This window comes from Stegastes partitus, unplaced genomic scaffold (assembly GCF_000690725.1).
Source record: "Stegastes partitus isolate 25-593 unplaced genomic scaffold, Stegastes_partitus-1.0.2 Scaffold167, whole genome shotgun sequence".
Taxonomy (NCBI): domain Eukaryota; kingdom Metazoa; phylum Chordata; class Actinopteri; family Pomacentridae; genus Stegastes; species Stegastes partitus.
This window is the reverse complement of record NW_007577898.1, coordinates 201,243-220,346: the sequence shown is the minus strand read 5'-3', so window position 1 is coordinate 220,346 and position 19,104 is coordinate 201,243. Positions and strand designations below refer to the sequence as shown.

At 39.0% G+C, this 19,104-nt stretch overlaps 2 protein-coding genes across 3 annotated transcripts; one reads left to right on the top strand and one right to left on the bottom strand.

The window, feature by feature from the left end:
* Positions 1 to 3,660: 3,660 nt before the first annotated feature.
* btf3l4 (basic transcription factor 3-like 4) lies at positions 3,661 to 10,845 on the bottom strand. Of its 2 annotated transcripts, none has more exons than XM_008279656.1 (6): positions 10,761 to 10,845; positions 10,173 to 10,237; positions 7,191 to 7,304; positions 6,448 to 6,649; positions 4,418 to 4,480; positions 3,661 to 4,082 (listed from the first exon to the last, which is right to left on the bottom strand). In XM_008279656.1, the coding sequence occupies exons 2-6, from the start codon at positions 10,224 to 10,226 to the stop codon at positions 4,036 to 4,038; spliced, it is 480 nt and encodes a 159-aa protein (XP_008277878.1). In that variant the 5' UTR covers positions 10,227 to 10,237; positions 10,761 to 10,845; the 3' UTR covers positions 3,661 to 4,035. The 2 variants fall into 2 exon arrangements, with proteins under 2 accessions (XP_008277878.1, XP_008277879.1); XM_008279657.1 differs by having other exon boundaries at positions 4,418 to 4,477.
* Positions 10,846 to 12,321: 1,476 nt separating this feature from the next.
* txndc12 (thioredoxin domain containing 12 (endoplasmic reticulum)) lies at positions 12,322 to 19,072 on the top strand. Its single transcript, XM_008279655.1, has 7 exons — positions 12,322 to 12,493; positions 14,348 to 14,408; positions 14,670 to 14,722; positions 16,155 to 16,228; positions 16,360 to 16,429; positions 17,705 to 17,788; positions 18,171 to 19,072. Exons 1-7 carry the CDS (start codon positions 12,394 to 12,396, stop codon positions 18,248 to 18,250), a joined length of 522 nt encoding a protein of 173 aa, XP_008277877.1. The 5' UTR covers positions 12,322 to 12,393; the 3' UTR covers positions 18,251 to 19,072.
* Positions 19,073 to 19,104: the final 32 nt, after the last annotated feature.

Here is a 19,104-nt window from a genome sequence, read left to right as displayed (position 1 = left end):
CCCCCAAGGTTTAATACTGGAAAAATAAGGAGCAGCGTCAAGTCCTCCGCGGCGGAAACCTGCTGCTCCCGGTGGCACCTTTCAAAATAAAACTCCTGCGCGCACTTAACACAGCAGGACTTTTTGGTTGTTAAAAACGTCTTACTTCTCGTCTAATGGGCTTCCTCAGGTCTAACTGGCAGGCTGGGAGTCCCGGGAATTTCTTTCTTTTTTTTTAAACCACGAAGCACATGGGTAATGGGTCATTAACAACCCAAAACTCACATGTCTGAAGGTGTGAATGGTTGTGAAACTGAATGAGGGACACTCCTCTGAGGACAGACATCACTGACAGATAAGCCAGATGGTTGTAGAGGGTAGTAGACATTTATATTAAATTGTACAAGACTTCTTGAAACAGAGGACCCATTAGGGAAATTGTTTGATCACAGTAGCAACACAAAATACATAAATATATAAGAATATACCCCAACAAGGCAAGCAGGGGAAAAAAAGAATATAATAAAAAAGATTTCCGTATGATATGTAGGATTTACAATTTACATTTTTTTTCTTCTTCTCCCTTTGCCAAGTAAAGAAAGACAAAAAAATAAATACAAAACTGAAAATCTGTTTCACATTCAGCATAATTAGGATGGAAATGCTATCTAATATTAGACTTGTAAACAATAGCTCTCATAAAGTGTAAATTAAAATATTATTTGCAACTCTATTGTGAAAACATACATTTTCACAGCACATTCATGACCACAAAATGACAAAACAACAACTTTACTCCAAACTGGGGCAATTTTGGATGCAAACTTCATGTAATCAATAAATGTGGTAATTTACTGAGAAGAAACTTTTTTGTTTTGTTTTACTGTAAACCATCCAAATAAACATCACTTTAATTTCAAAATGAAAATGATCTGCATCTGTATCTGGTGCATCAGCTTCTGCAGTTTCCTTCTTCCTGACCACTTTCATGACCACATTCTTAAAAACATCTTACTTCCCATCAAACAGGCTTCTGCGGTTTCATCTGACAGACGGGGAGTCCCTGGAATATTTTTTTCCCCACAAAACACATGACTAATAGGTCATTAACAACTCAAAAACTCACATGCCTGAAGGTGTGGATGGTTGTAAAACTGGATAAGGAACACCCGGTTTCATTCTGGACAGACCAGTTGGGTGTCGGAGTTGGGAGTGAGGACAGCCATCTGTGTTTCACACCACTTATCTGCTATTTTGAATGCTTATTATCATTGTGTGATGTAGCAAAGTGGCACTGACTTGGCTCTGCTCCACAGTAATACTACAGTTTTAAAATACTGTGTTACAAATAAATATCTTGCATTATGAAGCTTACTTGCACTCTGTTTGTCTGTTTCTCTCTGCTGTCATTCCCTCTTCCCTCTCTGGTTCTGCAGGAGTACTCTAAACAGAGGATGTGGTCTACAGTAACACTTATGAGGTACTTATAATGCAACTAATCTTGTATTAAAAAACTTACTTGCAGCCAATGTGCTGCTTGTCTGTACTATGCGGCCTATGACACCAAGAATCGTTTACTTATAAGCATTACAACATCTTGATTGTTAGTAATTACTTTACTAATTTTGATTATTAAGGATCAGAACTGACAAAATTATACATGGGAAGTGCAACACATTCAAATAGTTGCACATTAAATATGTCTAAATTGTATTAAATTCCATCACATCTTTAAAAGTTGCATCTTGAACACCATATAATATAATTTGATTGAGACATAATGGCTGATTTCAGCACCATTTTTTCAACTTATCTTTAACCCGTTATAGGGCACTCCTTGATATACTTGGAAAATGAAAATTTCAATCCTAGGGTGTTATTGAAGGATATTTCAATATATTTTTACTTTTGTAACTTCAAAAAAAAAATGTTGCAAATCAAGGTTAATAAGTTACCATATATGGTAACTATGGTTTTAGAAAGAAGGGAATTTCTAATAAATAGAAGAAAAAGTAACAAACTGCAAAAACCATTTATGTAGAAACATTTTAGTATTTATAAAGTGCTTGGCAAGTTCATTTAGTAACATTGTTCTTGGGGTAGTGGTATTAGTGGCACTAATCTTAAAAAAGAAAAAAAGTCAAAGTGGAGTTCAATACAAACCAGTAACAAAGCGTCTATAAAGTGCCTGGAACATTTGTTTAGTGACATTTTCCGTGAGGTAGTGATACTGACACTAATATAAAAACTAAATCACAGTGCACGTGGTTCCTCAACCTCAAGGAGAGGCACAGGGTGGATGTATTGAATGTCCAAGGAAGTCACCAAATATGGTCACTTGCCCCATAAAGGGTTAAACTATGCGCTCTTATTTTCCAGAAAACAACATGTATTCTCCCGCTCTGATATAACTGTGAAACTCAACACTTCTCAGACTGCTGGGCTCTGACCAGTCCTCACTGAGGTCCAGTCCTCACTGAGGGACATTTTGGCTCAAACCAACGGACGGTGTTGAGCCAAAATGGCACATTGATCTGCCGTAACCTTGTCAGAGTGACGGCAACGGAGCCATTGATCAGCGTGATGCAGCACAGCAGAGATGATCAATGAAGCACAACGCTGTGATGAGTAAAGCCCACCTTACCTCTGTTAACCCCCGACACCTCGTCTCAACAATGGTTAACAAATGTGTCGTACAGTAACTGAAGTAATGTGCAAACACAATGCAAAGTTATCTTTTATCACCCATTTACATATACCAGCAGATGTAATAATAAAACAATTTTCAAAATTTAAGATAAAATAAAAAAGATATTTTGGAATTTATATGTGATAAATGATTATCAGTAAGCAAAAGTGGCATTATTTGTGTAATCAATACCACACTTGTGTTTCAACATACTTTTTACCACTACAATAGTTTAAATGTATTATTATCCAGAGTTCCATGTTTATAGATTTAACAGTAATAATTACAATTAAGAACTAAAAATAACAGCATTAAATTGCAAAGGTTTTTTGTAAAGTTCTGCACTTTTACAATTCAGTTCTGAACTTTTCGTGCAAATTAAAGACTTGTACGGTGCAGTTTTCGTCACCTACATTTTTATGAAATAACTTAACTGCACCTGTAATGATTATCGTTAAAAAATAACCACTAACATACTGTAGATGTTAATGACACCAGACAAAATAAGCTCTATTTTGACCCAATACAATATTAAAATGCTTCTTACATGGTATTAAGTCTGAAATATACATATTACTGAGACCAGGCTGCACTATAGTCAATATTTTCAGATACTTTGTGGACAAAACTTAAAGGTTTGAATGCTGGCATTTTATTTTAAATAAAGTTTTTTTTTTATACTGATGTAAAAGATCTGAAAACTTCTTCCATTACTGCTGATTGATATTCAGACTGATGCAAAATTGAACTCAGTGTTTTCAGTAAAAATTAAAGGTTTGACAATATAGTTGTGCTTGTTTGTACTAATAATTGAACCACTGCGCTACATAAATTCAAGGAAATGAAAATGACGATGAGCGTTCTGTGGCATCATGTACAAATATTTTACATATAACGTCCTCAACATGTCAGAAAATACTACACTGTTGACTTGTCATTTATATTTCAGTGGCTAAAACAAATGTGAATAATCAAGTAATGAAGAGAGACACTGATAGCCCAAAAATGTTTTATTAAATTCAAAATCACCACTATAATGAAAAGTGAACCCTCCATTCACTTCAATTGTAATTTCATAAACAATCTCTTAAATACTAGCCACAGAAGCAGCTTCAATCTAACGTAGTTGGAGTCCTTTGGGTGCTGACGGTCGTGTAGATCCTGTGTCCACAGTATCACTGAAATCAAAACCTTTCTGCATGTTGTTGTAGCGGCAGGCTGAACCAAAGAGGCTCGCGTCTCCAGAGACGCTGCACTGCACCTCAAACAACCACTTCCCCACAAGAGGAAATGAACTTTGTGAGTCCGCAAGAGGTAAAAGAATTAAAAACGGTTGACTGATGGGGGGGGAGAAAAAGAAGAATTTATCAGTTTGCTTCGTTCTTTGAGGCTTCGTCAAAGTTCTCCACAAGATCTGGAAGACAGAAAACGACAAAGAAAATCAGGGTTTTGTTCTGAAAGCAGACTGTGAGAGAGTTTTATCCTTTATTTAAGAAAAAAAAAACACCCCATTGTTTCTAATATTTTACAACTGACTTGTGAAAATGAATCTTTCAAAGAACATTTATTCCCAAAAAATAATTAATAACAGTAGCTTCACCCCAAAATGGTGTCATTTTGGATACAGACTTCATATAATCTACAAATGTGATATTTTAAAGAGGAAGTGTGAAGTCTGTTGTACGGTCGGCCCTACAAGCCAAATAAACAACACTTAAACTTCACAATTAAAACCATGTGCATCCCTACCTGGTACATCGTCGTCCTCTTCTTCTGCAGTTTCCTCCTTGACCGCTTTCATGTCCATTGCTGCTAAAATAAAATCCAAATGCAAACTTAATCAAGAGCAACGTTCTAAATTGTAAATTCTTTTAATATTTCTGCACACTTATGAGAAGTTTCTTATCAAACGATTCTGAGGTATTTTATTGTGAAATTCTACAACTTTGGCTTTATTTTCATTGAGTGAATTCATCGCTCTGACCCAGAAAGTGAATTCCTTTTACGATTCTCCTGTTCTGCTATTTTTCTGCTAAAACAACAATCCGATCTGCCGTGACCTGATCAAAGGCGACGTAGCACTAAAAAGTACTTTTGTGGTGTTTTGTCAGGTGCTGCTCTCGCTTTGGACTCTGCACAATTTTGCATCACCTGATTAGTTGTGTTTCCGAGTGGAAAAGCTGCTCTACGTTTGCCTCGCTGGGTTTATTTTCCTCTACATGCACACGTCAAGGGCAACCAGTTCGCACTGAGCCATCCTGACACTCCGGCTGTGTGCTGGACTTGGACTGGAAGATATCAGCATCTTCTGAACAATCATTCGACTCTCTGAATGCTCATATTCGATGTGTTGTCGTTTTCCCCTCCTTCACCACAGTTCCTGCGTTTTTTCTCGCTGCTGCAACCGGTTCCTCGAGGTCACGTTTAATCTCCACTGATTCTAAACAAACAAAACACTGCTGCACAAACCTGCCGCGAGTAAAGCTGTGCGAGTACACAAACACGCATGAGGCAGAATATTCAGCCGTGTGTTGAGCAACTTCAACCACCAGCTGTTGCTGCTGAGTCAGTAAGGTGTGGACCCGGAAGAGCTGGGCGTCTGGAAGCAGATCCACGCTTTTGATTCAACCAGAATAATGAAGAAAGTTTTATTTCTATTCTGCCTATTGGTTCTTAAACAAATGTCACTCGTGCTAGTGTTTATAATACTAATGCAACCTGTGATCTGTCTGTGCCATTAGTCCTACGAGTTGACTGCCATCTTGGCCTGATGAAATCGAACATTGTTTTCATTTAGCCAACTCAACAGTTGCTTGATTAGTACTTCAACAGCACAAATTGTATAATTGTCATGTAACAATCACCTTAATTTAGTAAATAATGTTCTACAAATGCTTTCCAAGAACGAGATTGGACTCGGCTATTATTACAGTACAGTCGCTGAAGCAAACACAACAACATAAAACAGAAAAGAGACCAACATCACTGTGATCACTTATTATTAGTTCATCCATCAGTGTTTCATAAAACTCTGCCATGAAGGACACATGAGGACACTGTGGACCGTATAAATATTATAAACATAAGTCATGGAAAAGTATCTGTCCCTCAAAAAAATCTGATAATATTGAGAATCGATAAGCAGATACCCAAACCTACAACAGCGAGACCTGAGAGGTGTACGATCACTTTTTCCTTCCACAGAAGAACGATAACGAGGTGCAGACGGACCGTTCTGTGCTGCAGAACGGTAGAACACTAACAGTACATTAGATTAGATCTTCAATCTCCTTTGTTGCAGAGCTCACCAGAGAAAGAGATGGAACGAAGATTTCATCTCAATCCATTTGTTGTTTGCCTTTTTGTTCCGTTTCATGCATTATTCTTTTAGTTGGCTTTGTGTTTTCTTGTGCTTGTTTTTGTTTTTTTGGCTGCCTTAGATGTTTGTGACATTTTAGAGTTTGTTTTCTATCAGTAAAGTCTTGCTGAATACAAAAATGACTTCAGTTATGTCGTCAAATATTCTTTTCTGCGCATAACTTTTGTTTTATATTAAAAATAGACTGTCAAAGATTTTTGTACTTCTGATAACGACAGATTTAAAAAAGCTCCTGTGTGTGTTTTCTTTTACTATCCTACCCAGCCATTGATAAAATAAAGCTATTTTCCTGAGTTCTTAACCTTCTACTGAAAATGATTCATATTACACGACCTCAGAGAGCCCTGACATTGTGGCGGCGAGTGTTTTTAAGCCCGTGTGTTTGTCAGTGTCTACTCACATTGCCGTGGGAACTGCTCGGCCAGCTTGCGCAGGCTGCTGAGGCTGTCGGCTCCCAGCTGGCTCAGGATGCCTGGCAGCATCTCTGTCAGCTGTTTGGTCTCGGCGTGGCCCGTGATGGCGAAGGTGTTGGCAGACAGAGACGCCTGAACTTTGGGGTTGTTGAAGTGAATCACCGTGCCGTCGTCTTTTATCATGTTCACCTGAGAGGAAAAAGGAATCAATCTGGATGAGAGTCTATCCTGATGCGGGATTCTGCACCGTGTCTGCAGTGAATTCCAAAATTATTTTTAGCGCCTGTTCTGGAAGTGAAAGTGATGCATGACACGGAAAACACAGCTTCTGAAACGGGCAGCTAACCAAGTAGTATAACTCACAGGGCTTTAAAGGCTGAAAATGCAAACATGTATTTGCCATAATTATCTTAACAATCTCCTGTAACGAACGCCACACATTGAGCCACGACATGAGCCAAAACAAATGTTGTGCATCAGTTTAGTGTCTCTTTCTGTTTGTGCTCTGATGCAACCGTGGTGAGTTCTCTTTAGCTGAAAGCTCTCTAAAAATAAACCAGATGATGACATGAACGGAGGGAACGCTTTACTTAGGCGCTCCCTGTCTTTTATCTTTCCTTATGCCTCATGACATGGCAATGATAAAAGATTCAGGAATCTGAGACAAAATAAAAAAAATAAAAAATCACAACAGTACAACAGTGACATCGGTTCGCCTTTGATAGCTCACCTCTTCTATCCCTGCGATGTTGTTCACTGCCAATTTCTTCAGCGAGCCTTGGAGTTTTTTGTCATCAGCTGTTGCCGTTTTGTGAACAACCTTTTTCTTCCTGCGGGCCGTTCCCTGAGGACAGACAAACAGGTGTTGGTGTCGGGGAAAAAAAAAGGGGAGATCAGACAACCGGGATGTCAAACACAGTTAAATACCACCGGGTCACACTTGGCGTCCTACCTTGGATTTATAATTTATGAATTTCTTGACAAGCGGTTGTGGTGAACTACTTACAAACACAAGACTTATTTAAACACAACAAATGACGAAGATCTGTGTTGTAAATGTAATGTTGGCATCGCATCAGTTAGAGATGACTAGTGCCACAAATTTGTCCTTTAAATTCTTATTATTATTTTTTACATCAATCAAAGGAAATGTACAACTGGAATAAAAACAGCAGGAAGCCCCGTTTAGATGTGACCCTTGTGAAACTAAAAGTAGGTGCTTTTGATGCACAAGTAGGCAAAATACTGTCCACAAGAAAGGGAAGTGGATATTCAAAAAGCTTTGCTACAGAACAGAAGGTCAGAAATAACTTTATTGTTGTGGCTGCATAATCAGACGCCTTTTTTTTAAACATAAGATAAAGAAAATAAAGCTAAGTGTTGTAGCTTCAGTTTGTTTCAACACTTTGTTTTTTGTCATTTGCTTTTACTCAACTGGATATTTAGAGCACAGATTCAACTTCACAGTATCTGGGACCTCCTGGTAAAGAACCAGTCAAGTAAATCAACTTGTATTTAAGAACATGAATAACTGCAGTTACACAGACAATATTATTTCAGCTTGATTCAAATCATTCTGATCAGAGATTCCAACGTTATAGTTTCCATGAATGTTAAACAAAATGATCCAATGAAATGTGCCTCTACATGATTCAGAACAATTAATGGTAAATGGACTGCCCTTATAACTTAAATAGCACTTTACAATGTTTTCTCATTCACACACACATTCACACACCAATGGCGACAGAGCTTTGGGGAGCAACTTCAGGTTCAGTGTCTTTCCCAAGGACACGTCGACTGTGGAGGGATCAAACCGCCAACCTTAAGATCAGAGGACAACCGCTCCACCACCTGAGCCACAGCCGCCCTTAATCAGGATATATATTTTTTCTGACATGCGTTAAGTGGTTCTGCTCACTCTGAAGGCTCTAATCTGTTTTTATTTTATTAGGAAAATGTAATTAATCCAATTCAAGAAAATTACCAAGGTGTACCCACAACATATCACTGGACCAATTTTTGGATTTCTCTTTTTAATGAAGCAGCACATAGCTCTTCTGCAACCTGTAAATAAGACGGACAGTGCAAGTGGATCTTTACAGCTCATCAAGAACAGTAAACTTGGTGCCTGTTGCTCCGCCAAAAACTACTGGATGAAAGTCCAACGCAAGGACTGATGGGAGAGAATGATTCTGACAGAGTTCACCAATCAAAGAATGGAGCAACGGGCAGAAACAATTATTCCAACTATAATGGTTAAGAGGCGGATCATCTAAGGGTTTGCACTACCTCTGAATCCGAGTGAATTTTGTTCCCCAATTTTGCCAGTCTGTTTCAACTGAGGTGGTTCTATGAGGAGTTTTCTTGCTCTGTGGGCTGCCATTGAGATCATTAGTGGAGGATGAAGCATTGACACTTCCTCAGTATCAATAACAAAACTGTTTAATAGAATATTTAAAAGTTTTACTAAAATGCATCAGCATCAGTTTTATGCCAAGTAAGTTTCACATACAAGGAATTGGATTTGGCCTTTTTGGAGCACCACAATAAACACCAACAAGCAGAGAGTTTTTCAAGAAGAATAAAAAGATCTGAAAGAAAAAAAGTATGTTTTGCAATAGAAAGTAAGAGAACGTGTTCCAAGACAAATAAACAGCAAGTGTAGGGAATCCTGAGAATTTTAAGTTACAAAAACGTGAATAGAAAGGTTTACAATATGCAGGAATGTGCAAATTATTCACCTAAGAACGTGCACATTTACAAAACAGAGATGCAATAATAAAGGAGCTCGTTCGCCTTCTGTTGCTTTCCCCGTCACTTCCATGCAAGTCTCTCTAGGCGTGCTAGTCCACAACCTTCTACCCAGACCTGTTCTAGCGGAGGCTGCGGTTGATAGGGAATGGTGGCAGGGAATGGGCTTCATTGTCCAAAAAAAAAGAAGAAAAAAAAGCTCATAACCTTGTATCACCCTCCACCTCCACGTAAGAGACACAATCTCAGTCGGCTGCTTCGAGGGACTCAGTGTTGTTGTGCAGAAGGAGGCCGGTGTGTGGTTGCCATCTGGTGATATCTGGTTGTCTTAATGGTAACTCAGGTTTTACTTGCTTCCTTTACAATTAATATACATTAAGATGAGATCAGTCCTGTATCTTTTATTCTTATTTATGTGTGCGTCTGTCGCTGTAGTGTTGACATTAGTATTATTACCTGTGCACCTTAAACGTAAAATGAACATTTAAAGTGACACATTTCAAAGTAAGGAGGTTAAAATGTTTTCTCCTGGTGTTGATTGAGAATCGGTGATTAAACTCAGCAATGATTGAAAAATGGAAATGTAACATTTTAGTGTGATGAACTTTTTAGCTGAAGTGTCTCGTCCATGTAAATGCAGCGAGTGTGGTGTGATCTGAGGTGGGGGGGAGGAAGCACAAGGGCTCTCACTGCTGCAAAAACAACAAATAACGCCACCTAGTGTGTGGCTGAAGTCCTCACAATGAATCTGAACAAAGCCACACGAATGAAGGGACCCTGAGCATAAAAGGACTGCTGAGGTCAGGAGGAAAGACCTGGCAGACCCTGAATGCCATCACCCTCCTTAAAATGACACGCAACTGAGCCAACAACACTGATGGGAAGTTAAACGATGAACATTTGTCAGCATGACTGCAAAAACAAACAACAGAAGAAATATAACAGTAATAAAGTGTACCTTTCCTCCTATCCGGACCTGCGCCTGGAGTTTGGCGAGTTTCTCTTGATTCATAGTGTTCTGATCTGTAAAATAAATGTAAAGAAAAGAAAAGAAAAAAACACTGTTAGCATTATTTCACCCACGTGCTTCTCACACAAGAGCCAAAGAAAACACGTTTTCCACAGATCAGGTTGGGGAAGAGCATGTGGTTGCTGCCATACAATGGTCACAGCAGGAGTTAGGTAATAGGAGCTGCAATAATCCTCGTCTTCACACGTTAGCAACAAGCTAACCCACTGCTAACAGATAAGCTGACAGCCACACCGAACCGAACGAAAATGCCGACCAACATGAAGTGAACACGACAAAGAAAAGTATGCGAAGTGTGTAGTTTCAAAGTTATATTTATGTCTAAAGCCAAGTATAGCTAGTTAGGCTGCTAGCTCGGAGGCTAATGCAGCTAATGCTAGCACTGTGGCTAAAGAAACAAGCTACACCAACTTGCTATTTGGTCTTTGTTGCTCTTGATATCTAGTTAACTTCAAATGACACGATAAAACAATTCGTTTCAGTTAAATATGATGAAATAAGCTATTTTTCGCTTACCTGTGATAAAGTATTAGGTGACAGTCCCGTTAAACTGCTCTCGCTACAAATGAAGCCGCAAAGCTGAAAGCAGCGTCAAGACAGCGGCAATAAGACACACTTCAGAGAGGGATTTTCACAATAAGAGATTTACACACGTTATACCGGGAGCGTTGTAAGAATCTCGAAAAACTATTTAGCAATATTTTTTCAGATTTTAACCTGATAAATGCATTTTATGTTATTATTCATGTTATTTTTCACCCAAATTATCTTAATTTGCTTTCAAACAATCCTTTTACATGCTTGATCTTGTACAATTGAACCTCAAAATCATGATGTGTCACTGAAATCCCTTCATTGCTAAATGTCACGTTTAAAAATTCTGCAAAAATAAACCATTTGCACCAGATTATCTAACATACCAACACAACAAAATCTACATTCTTTGGTGCAACCTTAAAGCCATTTGTGACTAAAATTCAGACAATATTTGGCTGAACTGCAGGCAGAGCTGATAGGAGACAAGTATGGAAAGAAATGAGAGCGACTGGGAGAGAGAAAAATGTATTTGATCAATAAAGTAAATACAGCACGGTACAAAAACAGTACACAGAGCAGCAAGTTATTGGAAGATACATGCAGCATGATAAACTATCTTTGTAGAGCTGGTGTGCAAAAAAATGATTTAGCTTCAACTTAATTGGCATTGCACAGAGTACAAGTACCAAGACAACAAAATGCAATTTAGCTTTAACAAGATGTGCAAAACAAGCAGTAAAAGTGCAGTGCAATGTCAAATGTCCAAGTGGCATAGCTGAAAAAGCAGTAGGAATGTGGTAAGATTTACTCAGGTTGAGCATTCTTAATGGTATAAACAGTGCATGTGAGTATACAAGATATATGTTTATCTAAGATGTATTGTATGCATTGTGTACTCAGAATGGGTATATGTAATATATGTGATACAGTATGAACAGAATGAATAATATAAACAGATTGGTATGAACACACTTAGTATATGAATAGAATAAACTGTAATAGAAATGTGCTTGATAAATAATAATAAAAAGACAGATATATATGTCAAGATAAAGAAAGACATTAACGACATATGAGCAGTAGATATGAAAAGCAAGACTTTGACAGTATATACACAGTTGGGACAGTGTGGTGTTTAATCTGTACAGAAAGAAATACCTAGTTTGTAGATGTAAAAATCTAAGTAGTAAATTATCTATGGCATATAGAGCCATTTGCGCTTTCTGTGTGATCTATGACATTTTAACTTTGTTCAAAAGGAGATAAGACGTTTTTGAGTTCTCTTTACTTCTTAACATGGTTGTGCTGTTTTTTTATAGAGGTGCAGACGTTGAATTGCAGTGACAAATGAGCCCACAGTGAGCAAAAACGACCCAAGAGCTTTTAAACTTGAGTTTTGGTGCATGTTTCCGGTCTGTTTGCCAACATGTCGTCGTCTAACTTGACCATGTGACGAAGCAGCGGAGCACGCGGCTGTGTGGATGTGACGTCGTGTGACGCTGGCCAATAGGAGGGAACGCTGTGAGACGTAGCGGTTGAACTTCCGGGTCACTGGTTAACTCAGCAGTCACTGCCGTTAGCCGCTAACGAGGGAGAAAAAAATCCGGTCAAAATGAAAACCTCTTTAGTAAATGTCGCCGTTTTCTCGTTCCTGCAGGTTTTATTGTCACTGTCGGGTTTCCAGGAGGTCGTCGAGGCCGCCAGCGGGAGAGGTGAGCTCACATTCGAGGGTGAAAGTTTGATTTAGAGCAGGGCTTCTGTGTGAAGCTTCATTGACTGTTTGTGTAGCAGAGCAGAGCTAGCTGGCTTTGTGTCAGTATCCTGGATCTAAAGTCAGTGTCCTGTTCAGGTAGTTCACACCGAAGGGGTGTGTTTTTTAACCTGTCTTGGATTAATAATGTCTAGTTTTTCCAAGTTACCTTAACCAACTTATTTTTGCTGTTGACACTCAAAATTTAGTTTAACGATTTCTCCACTGAGGCTGGATTGAGAAAACTTCAGCCTGTTCTCACCAATAAGGAAGTGCTTTGTGTCAGTGGGATCAAAAGTCTCTGTAAGATTAAAAAAATAAAACATTCATACATAAATAATGTAATTAGGAACTGTGCAGAAAGGTGAATTTGTGTTGCTTAAAAGAAAAAAAGTAATCAGTGTTACAATTAACGCACTGACATGTGGAGTATTTCTGAAAAACAACAACATGTGCTGTGTTCAAAGTTGTAAATATGTCAATGATATCGATGCTGCTAAGGATTTTTCTACTGATTTGTACAATTATTTTTATTTAAATGCCATAATGTCCATCTTGAAATGTTCAACTCTTGCTGACTTGAAATTACGCTTTGTTTTTTTGCTGATCAATATTTAAGCAACTTTACAACTAGGGCTGCAATTCTGAATATTTTCATCACTGATTATTTTACTGATTGCTCGATCAGTTGTGGTGAAATGGTGAAAAATGTCGATCAGCATTTCCCGAAGCCCAAATGAACAAATGTGTTCTTTTGTCCAACATATTCAGTTTACTGTCACAGGGGAGGAAAGAAACCAGGAAATATTTAAGAAACTGGAATCCTTTTTCTTGTTGACACATTTTTGATGCATCTATAAAACACACTTCTAATTTACGCAAGAAAATAAACCAAATGGAAAAGGTTAAGTGTTAAACTGTTCTGCTTTCTACTCCAGCAGGTTTTTTTTATCTAACTGATGTTAAACCGAGTGCATTAACAGAGCGGAAGCTGATATGTTATGCAAATGAAACCCCCACCTTCAAGAAGACATTTTACTTTCGGCCTCAGATTTAATGGTTTTTGCATTTAGAGGCACTATTTCTCATTCTAATGACTCCAGTTAATGGTTTCGCTGATGCTGTTCAGCAAGATCATTTGTGCTCTCCATCACTACGTAATATAAACAACAAACACTGATTGGACTTGTGCTTTTCATAACTTTCTTTGTACTTTTATACACAATAGTCACCAGCAAATGAGCCACGTGTACAACTACATGAACATCATTTAAATGTTATGAAAAGAGATGAAGGATACAGCTTTGGTGAAGATGCATCACAATATAGTCTGTGTTGATTATTTGACTGCAGCTAACACAGTTTTAAATATCAAGTTCATCTGCCTTTTATTTTCACACATAATCAATCACTTGCCCGATAAAACGGCAGAAAAAAGTGAAAAATGCTTAATCGCAACACCTCTAGAGAGTAGATTTATAGTCATGTTAGACCAAGAAATGCCACAAATTTCTCCCATTCGAGAGCCTTGAATTTTTTCCTTAAAAATCCCATTTATTCTATTATTCAAATATTTGATTGCAGCTGGTCGTCGCAGCTCTATTCGTCTCACAGCTGCCACACAAACACGATCCAGCTGAGCGGTTCCAGGTGTCGGAGCAGCCTCGTACTGAATTACTGCCATTCAGCTGTATTTGCCGTCCTTTCCTCCCAGTTCTTTGTATTGATTCTGTATTTAGGGCAGACCCACCCCGCTGTGGAAACATAATACCGGTTACACAATGCTGGTGTGCTCATTAATTCACTCTCCCCGCAGGATTCGGAGATAACATCCACTGGAGGACGCTGGATGACGGCAAGAAAGAAGCCGAGGCCAGGTGAGCCGGCATGTTTCATTCAACACTTCCTGCTCAGCAACCTTTAGTGCCCCGAGGCCTCAAACGGCTTTTAGAAGAAAAAAAAAAACCTGGTGTCTACATTTCTGCTAAACACTGGAGCTGACACACAAAGCTGGTGTCGTTACTTAATGGTTTTTTCTCACAGAGCAGCAGGTGCAGATTTCTATGCAGTGCAGCTGAGCGGTTTAAATGTGTTTGGTTCTGGCCTTGATGTGTGTTTTCATGTGGTTGCTTTGACAGCGGGCTGCCCATCATGGTCATCATCCACAAGAGCTGGTGTGGAGCCTGCAAAGGTAAAACAATGATCGTCTCTTCAACCTGCAAGAAACTCCACTTAGAGAGGAGGATCTTCTGAAATCTTGAGTCTAAAACTAAACTCAGACTGTCCCATAAGGTCTAATTAAAGGCGTTTGGAGCGTGTTTTGTAATCTGGCGTGCCTGAAATATTTGGAACAGATAAACAAAGCCAGCAACATGTTTCCTGCCTGAACATGGCTTCACACTAGAAACACTGCTGGAGGGGTTTGAACATAAAAGCAACTTGGGTGCATAATTAAACAAGCACAAGGTGTTGATTCATTGTTTTCAACTTCTACATAGTGCACTGTGATATAAGATAAGATAAGCCTTTAACGATTCCACAGCGGGACATTTGCAGTGTTATAAGGGGAGAGTGCAAATGTGTAGAAAACTTGAGCAGAACAATAAAAACTAAACAAGAAAATGTGGAAACTCACATATTGCACATCCGAGGGCCGAATATCCGAGTATTTGAATATTCGGTCGCTGTGCTAGTATCAGGATAGCAATCTTGATCTCCGAATATTCGCAGAAACAGTCATGTGATGACCGCTAACCTAAACACCTCCACTGGTCTTAGTAGCCAAATGCTGCCTGTGCGTCCCGCCCACTTCCAGCCCATCGGAGCGTGTGCCACCATCAACCACGAATCGTGATTGAAAAGAATAATTTAAATAAAACTACCAAAACTGTCCTGGACAAATTAGAGCACTTTGCTGATGAGCAGTGGGTCAAAATCTAAACACCTGTCAACAGGTGCAGACGTCTGATTGAGAGTTACAGAAAACACTTGATTGCAGTGATTGGCTCAAAGTGTTGTTCAACAAAATATTAGTTTACGGGTCCCATCATCAGTGACAGCTGTTTTTTTCCTCCTTTAAAGGGAGAGTATGAATAAATTTGACGACGACTGTAGCTAGCTTTTACCGTAGCCTTTTTCGTGAAGACTTTTTAATATGAAGTAATGGAAACGTGGTGGTTCAACAAAATATTAGTTTACGGGTCCCATCATGCTTGTTTGTTTGGGTTTTTTAAAAAAAAAATATTTCTGCTGAACCACAATTCAAAAGCAATGTCATGATTTTCATTAAATTTGTATTTATTGCTTTTGTCAGTTTCAGCTTATTTCAATGACAGCTGTGTTTTTCCTTCTTTATTTGAGGACGACTGTATCTGTATGTTAAGAACAATAATATTGCACAGATTGTTGTACAGTTAGAGGTTATTATTGTACAGTTTTTAAACACGGTATGTTCATAAAACACATCTTTGAAAGTGTTGATGTTGTTCTAAAGTGAAATAGTTTTTCTATGTTGTTATGTCAGTGTAATAAAGTCATCATATCGTCTTAATAACTGTTAGGATGCTTTTTTAGATGTCAGTGTACGATAACTGTTCATTGTATTCTTGTTTTTTATATTTCAGCACTGAAGCCCAAATTTGCTGAATCCAAGGACATCTCTGAACTGGCACACAACTTTGTGATGATCAACCTGGAGGTGAGGAAACGTTTTGTTTTTGATGAACTCCGATTTCTTTATTGTGTATTTAGCTGATTCTTTCTCACGTTGCCAGTAACATGTTGCTTCAACTGGCTTGTAAATGATTATTTTTTCTCTTATTTGAACAGGACGAGGAGGAGCCAAAGGATGAAACCTTCAGCCCAGATGGTGGATACATTCCTCGGATTCTTTTCCTCGGTGAGAAGGGGGTTGAGTCACCTTTCTGTGTAAACACTGTTTGGGAGTCCTTTGGAGAGACTGATTGAACAGCTACAGTAACTGAATGATGTCTGATTGTAGGCATACACTGAGCGTGTGCAGCACAGGTTTACAAATCCATCCATCTATTATCTATATTCAGCATCTCCTCTTTTGATCCCAGATTGTCTCCATGATGTTGAGATCACAGAAAACAGCGTTTACGTTCCTGGTTGGATGTTAGGTCTCGTTGTTCTGCTGCAGAATGAATGTAGATGAGTTGATGCTGCAGGATGGATAAACATCTGAACTGTCTGAAAGCTGAAATCAAGGACGAGTAAATTCACTGCAAAGTATGAAATAAACAGCAGGTAGAAACAGTCACCCTGGAACTGTGTTACTCCACCATGTAGAATGTTAAAATACTGTCACACAACTTTAGGTTTGGTTACAACTCTCAAACACTTTCAACACTATACTGAAGATAATCTATTAAATCCAGTTATCTTTTAATTAATAGCTTTTTTTCAAGATAACGTGACCTGAATGACTGATAAAATGTTCGTAGATGATTTATCCAGTAGCCAAGTGACACAAAAAATGACTTGCAGCAATTTTAATTATTCAAGAAAAGTTGTCTGAAGTTTACAGTCTGTCCAATGAGAATATTTGGAGCTTTAAATGAAATATCTTTGGATTTGTAAAAGTTGAAACAAGAAACACAAGACAAGAAAATGCTTCTCTTTTTTTAAAATCAAAGAGAACTTTTGCCTTCTTCAAAAATGTACTTTTGGTCTGATAATGCTGCACATTTGAAAAGAACAACGTGGCCTGTGGGTAGACTAAACAAATAACTGTGTGTTCGTTAGGTTTTAATGTGAACTGAGCTGGTCTCTCTGCATCAGCTCATTCTGTCGTATGTAATGGTTTGGCTGCACCTCCATAAGGAGTAAAACACTGTGGCTTGTTCGTATTTATTTAAACCGGTCACAGTGAACATGCACTGGGATCAACAACGGATGCAGCTTCTGTTTACCTTAAAACACTGACAGGTGGAAATGTTTTGGTGGAACATTTGCTTACAGGAAGACGAGCACCGTGATTAAAATGGATAATTAACAAAAAAATGTGTCTAACCCGCTGCAAGGATTTTCAGTTTGCAGGTTGCTGCTCTGAGTTGTTTTTTTCCTTGTAGTGACATAAAAAGGTAATATGCAGACAGTCCAACCAGAAGTGAGCTAAGCAGTGATTCAATTCTTCTTGTTCCTCTCACAGATCCCAGCGGCAAAGTCCATCCTGAAATCACCAATAAAAACGGGAACCCCAACTACAAGTACTTTTACAGCAATGCAGAGCAAGGTAGCAGTCCAGATTCTTCTTCTTCTTCTTCTTCTTCTTCTTCTTCTTCTCCTTCTCCTTCTCCTTCTCCTCCTCCTCCTCCTCCTTCTTCTTCTCCTTCTCCTCCTCCTTCTTCTCCTCCTCCTCCTCCTCCTTCTTCTTTACCCCATCCTCCTCCTCCTTCTTCTCCTTCTCCTCCTCCTTCTTCTTCATCTTCTCCTCCTCCTTCTTCTTCTTCCTCCTCCTCCTCCTCCTCCTCCTTCGTCTTCTCCTCCTCGTCCTCCTTCTCCTCATTATCATCATTATCCTGTTAATGTGTGATTTTTACCTGCTGGCTCCTTCAAAATAAAAGCTGGGATCAGATGAAGCTCACTAACGTCGGCGTATGTTTTCTGCTCCTCAGTCGTGTCCGGCATGAAGGAGGCTCAGGAGAAGCTGACGGGCGACGCCTTCAAGCAGGGCCACACCGGAGACGAGCTGTGAGGAGGCAGCGACGGGCATCAGGCTGTAAGGGCTACACTTCCTCCACCGGAGCGTCAGGGCTCCCACAAAACAAACCCCTTACTCTATTTATACACTGCTCAGTGGGGTGCAGCTCACTGACTGAACCAAGCCAACCCTTAGAGGCGTCTTAGAGGTGCTTCAGTATTTCTTTCTTGTCTCGTACGGTTTTCTCCAACACACTCCTGTTTTTAACCATGTAAGCTACTCCTCTAAATGCCATATTACTGTACTTCCTGTCTGTAGAGGACGCAACCGACTCCAGCTCGCCACGTTAACTGCCGTCTGTTATTAACTCTCACTCGCTGTTCACCTTTTTAATATGCCAAGTTTTTAACAGAGCAAAAATGCTTTGTTTGATTACACTTTTTTGGTTTCCAGGAGTTTCACAAATACATGTAGAGCAATGTTAAGTTGCTTCAGTTAAACCACTCGTTCACAGTTTCGCCCAGCAGCAAAGATCCAGGATTTCATGTTAATATTTTAACACCTACAGTGATGTGCTTCCAAAGATCCTCTACAGTACGTTAGTTATATCTGTGACAATACTCATCGTGTACTTCTGATTTTTATTCACTGTCTTTTAAATAATAATTCTTCATTTATTCCTGCCAAATTTCTGTATAGTTATTCTATATCTACCTTTTGTTCTGCTGCTCGTGAAGTGACACCACCCCTCGTTTTTTTTTTACTGGCCTTGTTAAAACTCTTTAAATGAGGGATGGGAACATTGGTTAAGTGTCCTGATGTATTTTATACATGTACACGGCCAAGTGTGCAAATAAAGTTTGTTGTATTGACTAACCGTGAGCCAGATGCATTCATGACACAGCGGT

What these genes read in the sequence shown, in the direction of transcription:
- btf3l4 (XM_008279656.1), bottom strand. Translation starts at nt 10,226, where the DNA reads ATGAATCAAGAGAAACTCGCCAAACTCCAGGCGCAGGTCCGGATAGGA. An exon ending in AGGTCCGGATAGGAGGAAAG is followed by an intron (nt 7,305 to 10,172) that starts GTACACTTTATT and finishes GTCTGTCCTCAG; the next exon opens with GGAACGGCCCGCAGGAAGAA. An exon ending in ACATCGCAGGGATAGAAGAG is followed by an intron (nt 6,650 to 7,190) that starts GTGAGCTATCAA and finishes TTTTCCTCTCAG; the next exon opens with GTGAACATGATAAAAGACGA.
- txndc12 (XM_008279655.1), top strand. Translation starts at nt 12,394, where the DNA reads ATGAAAACCTCTTTAGTAAATGTCGCCGTTTTCTCGTTCCTGCAGGTT. An exon ending in AAGAAAGAAGCCGAGGCCAG is followed by an intron (nt 14,409 to 14,669) that starts GTGAGCCGGCAT and finishes TTGCTTTGACAG; the next exon opens with CGGGCTGCCCATCATGGTCA. An exon ending in TTACAGCAATGCAGAGCAAG is followed by an intron (nt 17,789 to 18,170) that starts GTAGCAGTCCAG and finishes TCTGCTCCTCAG; the next exon opens with TCGTGTCCGGCATGAAGGAG.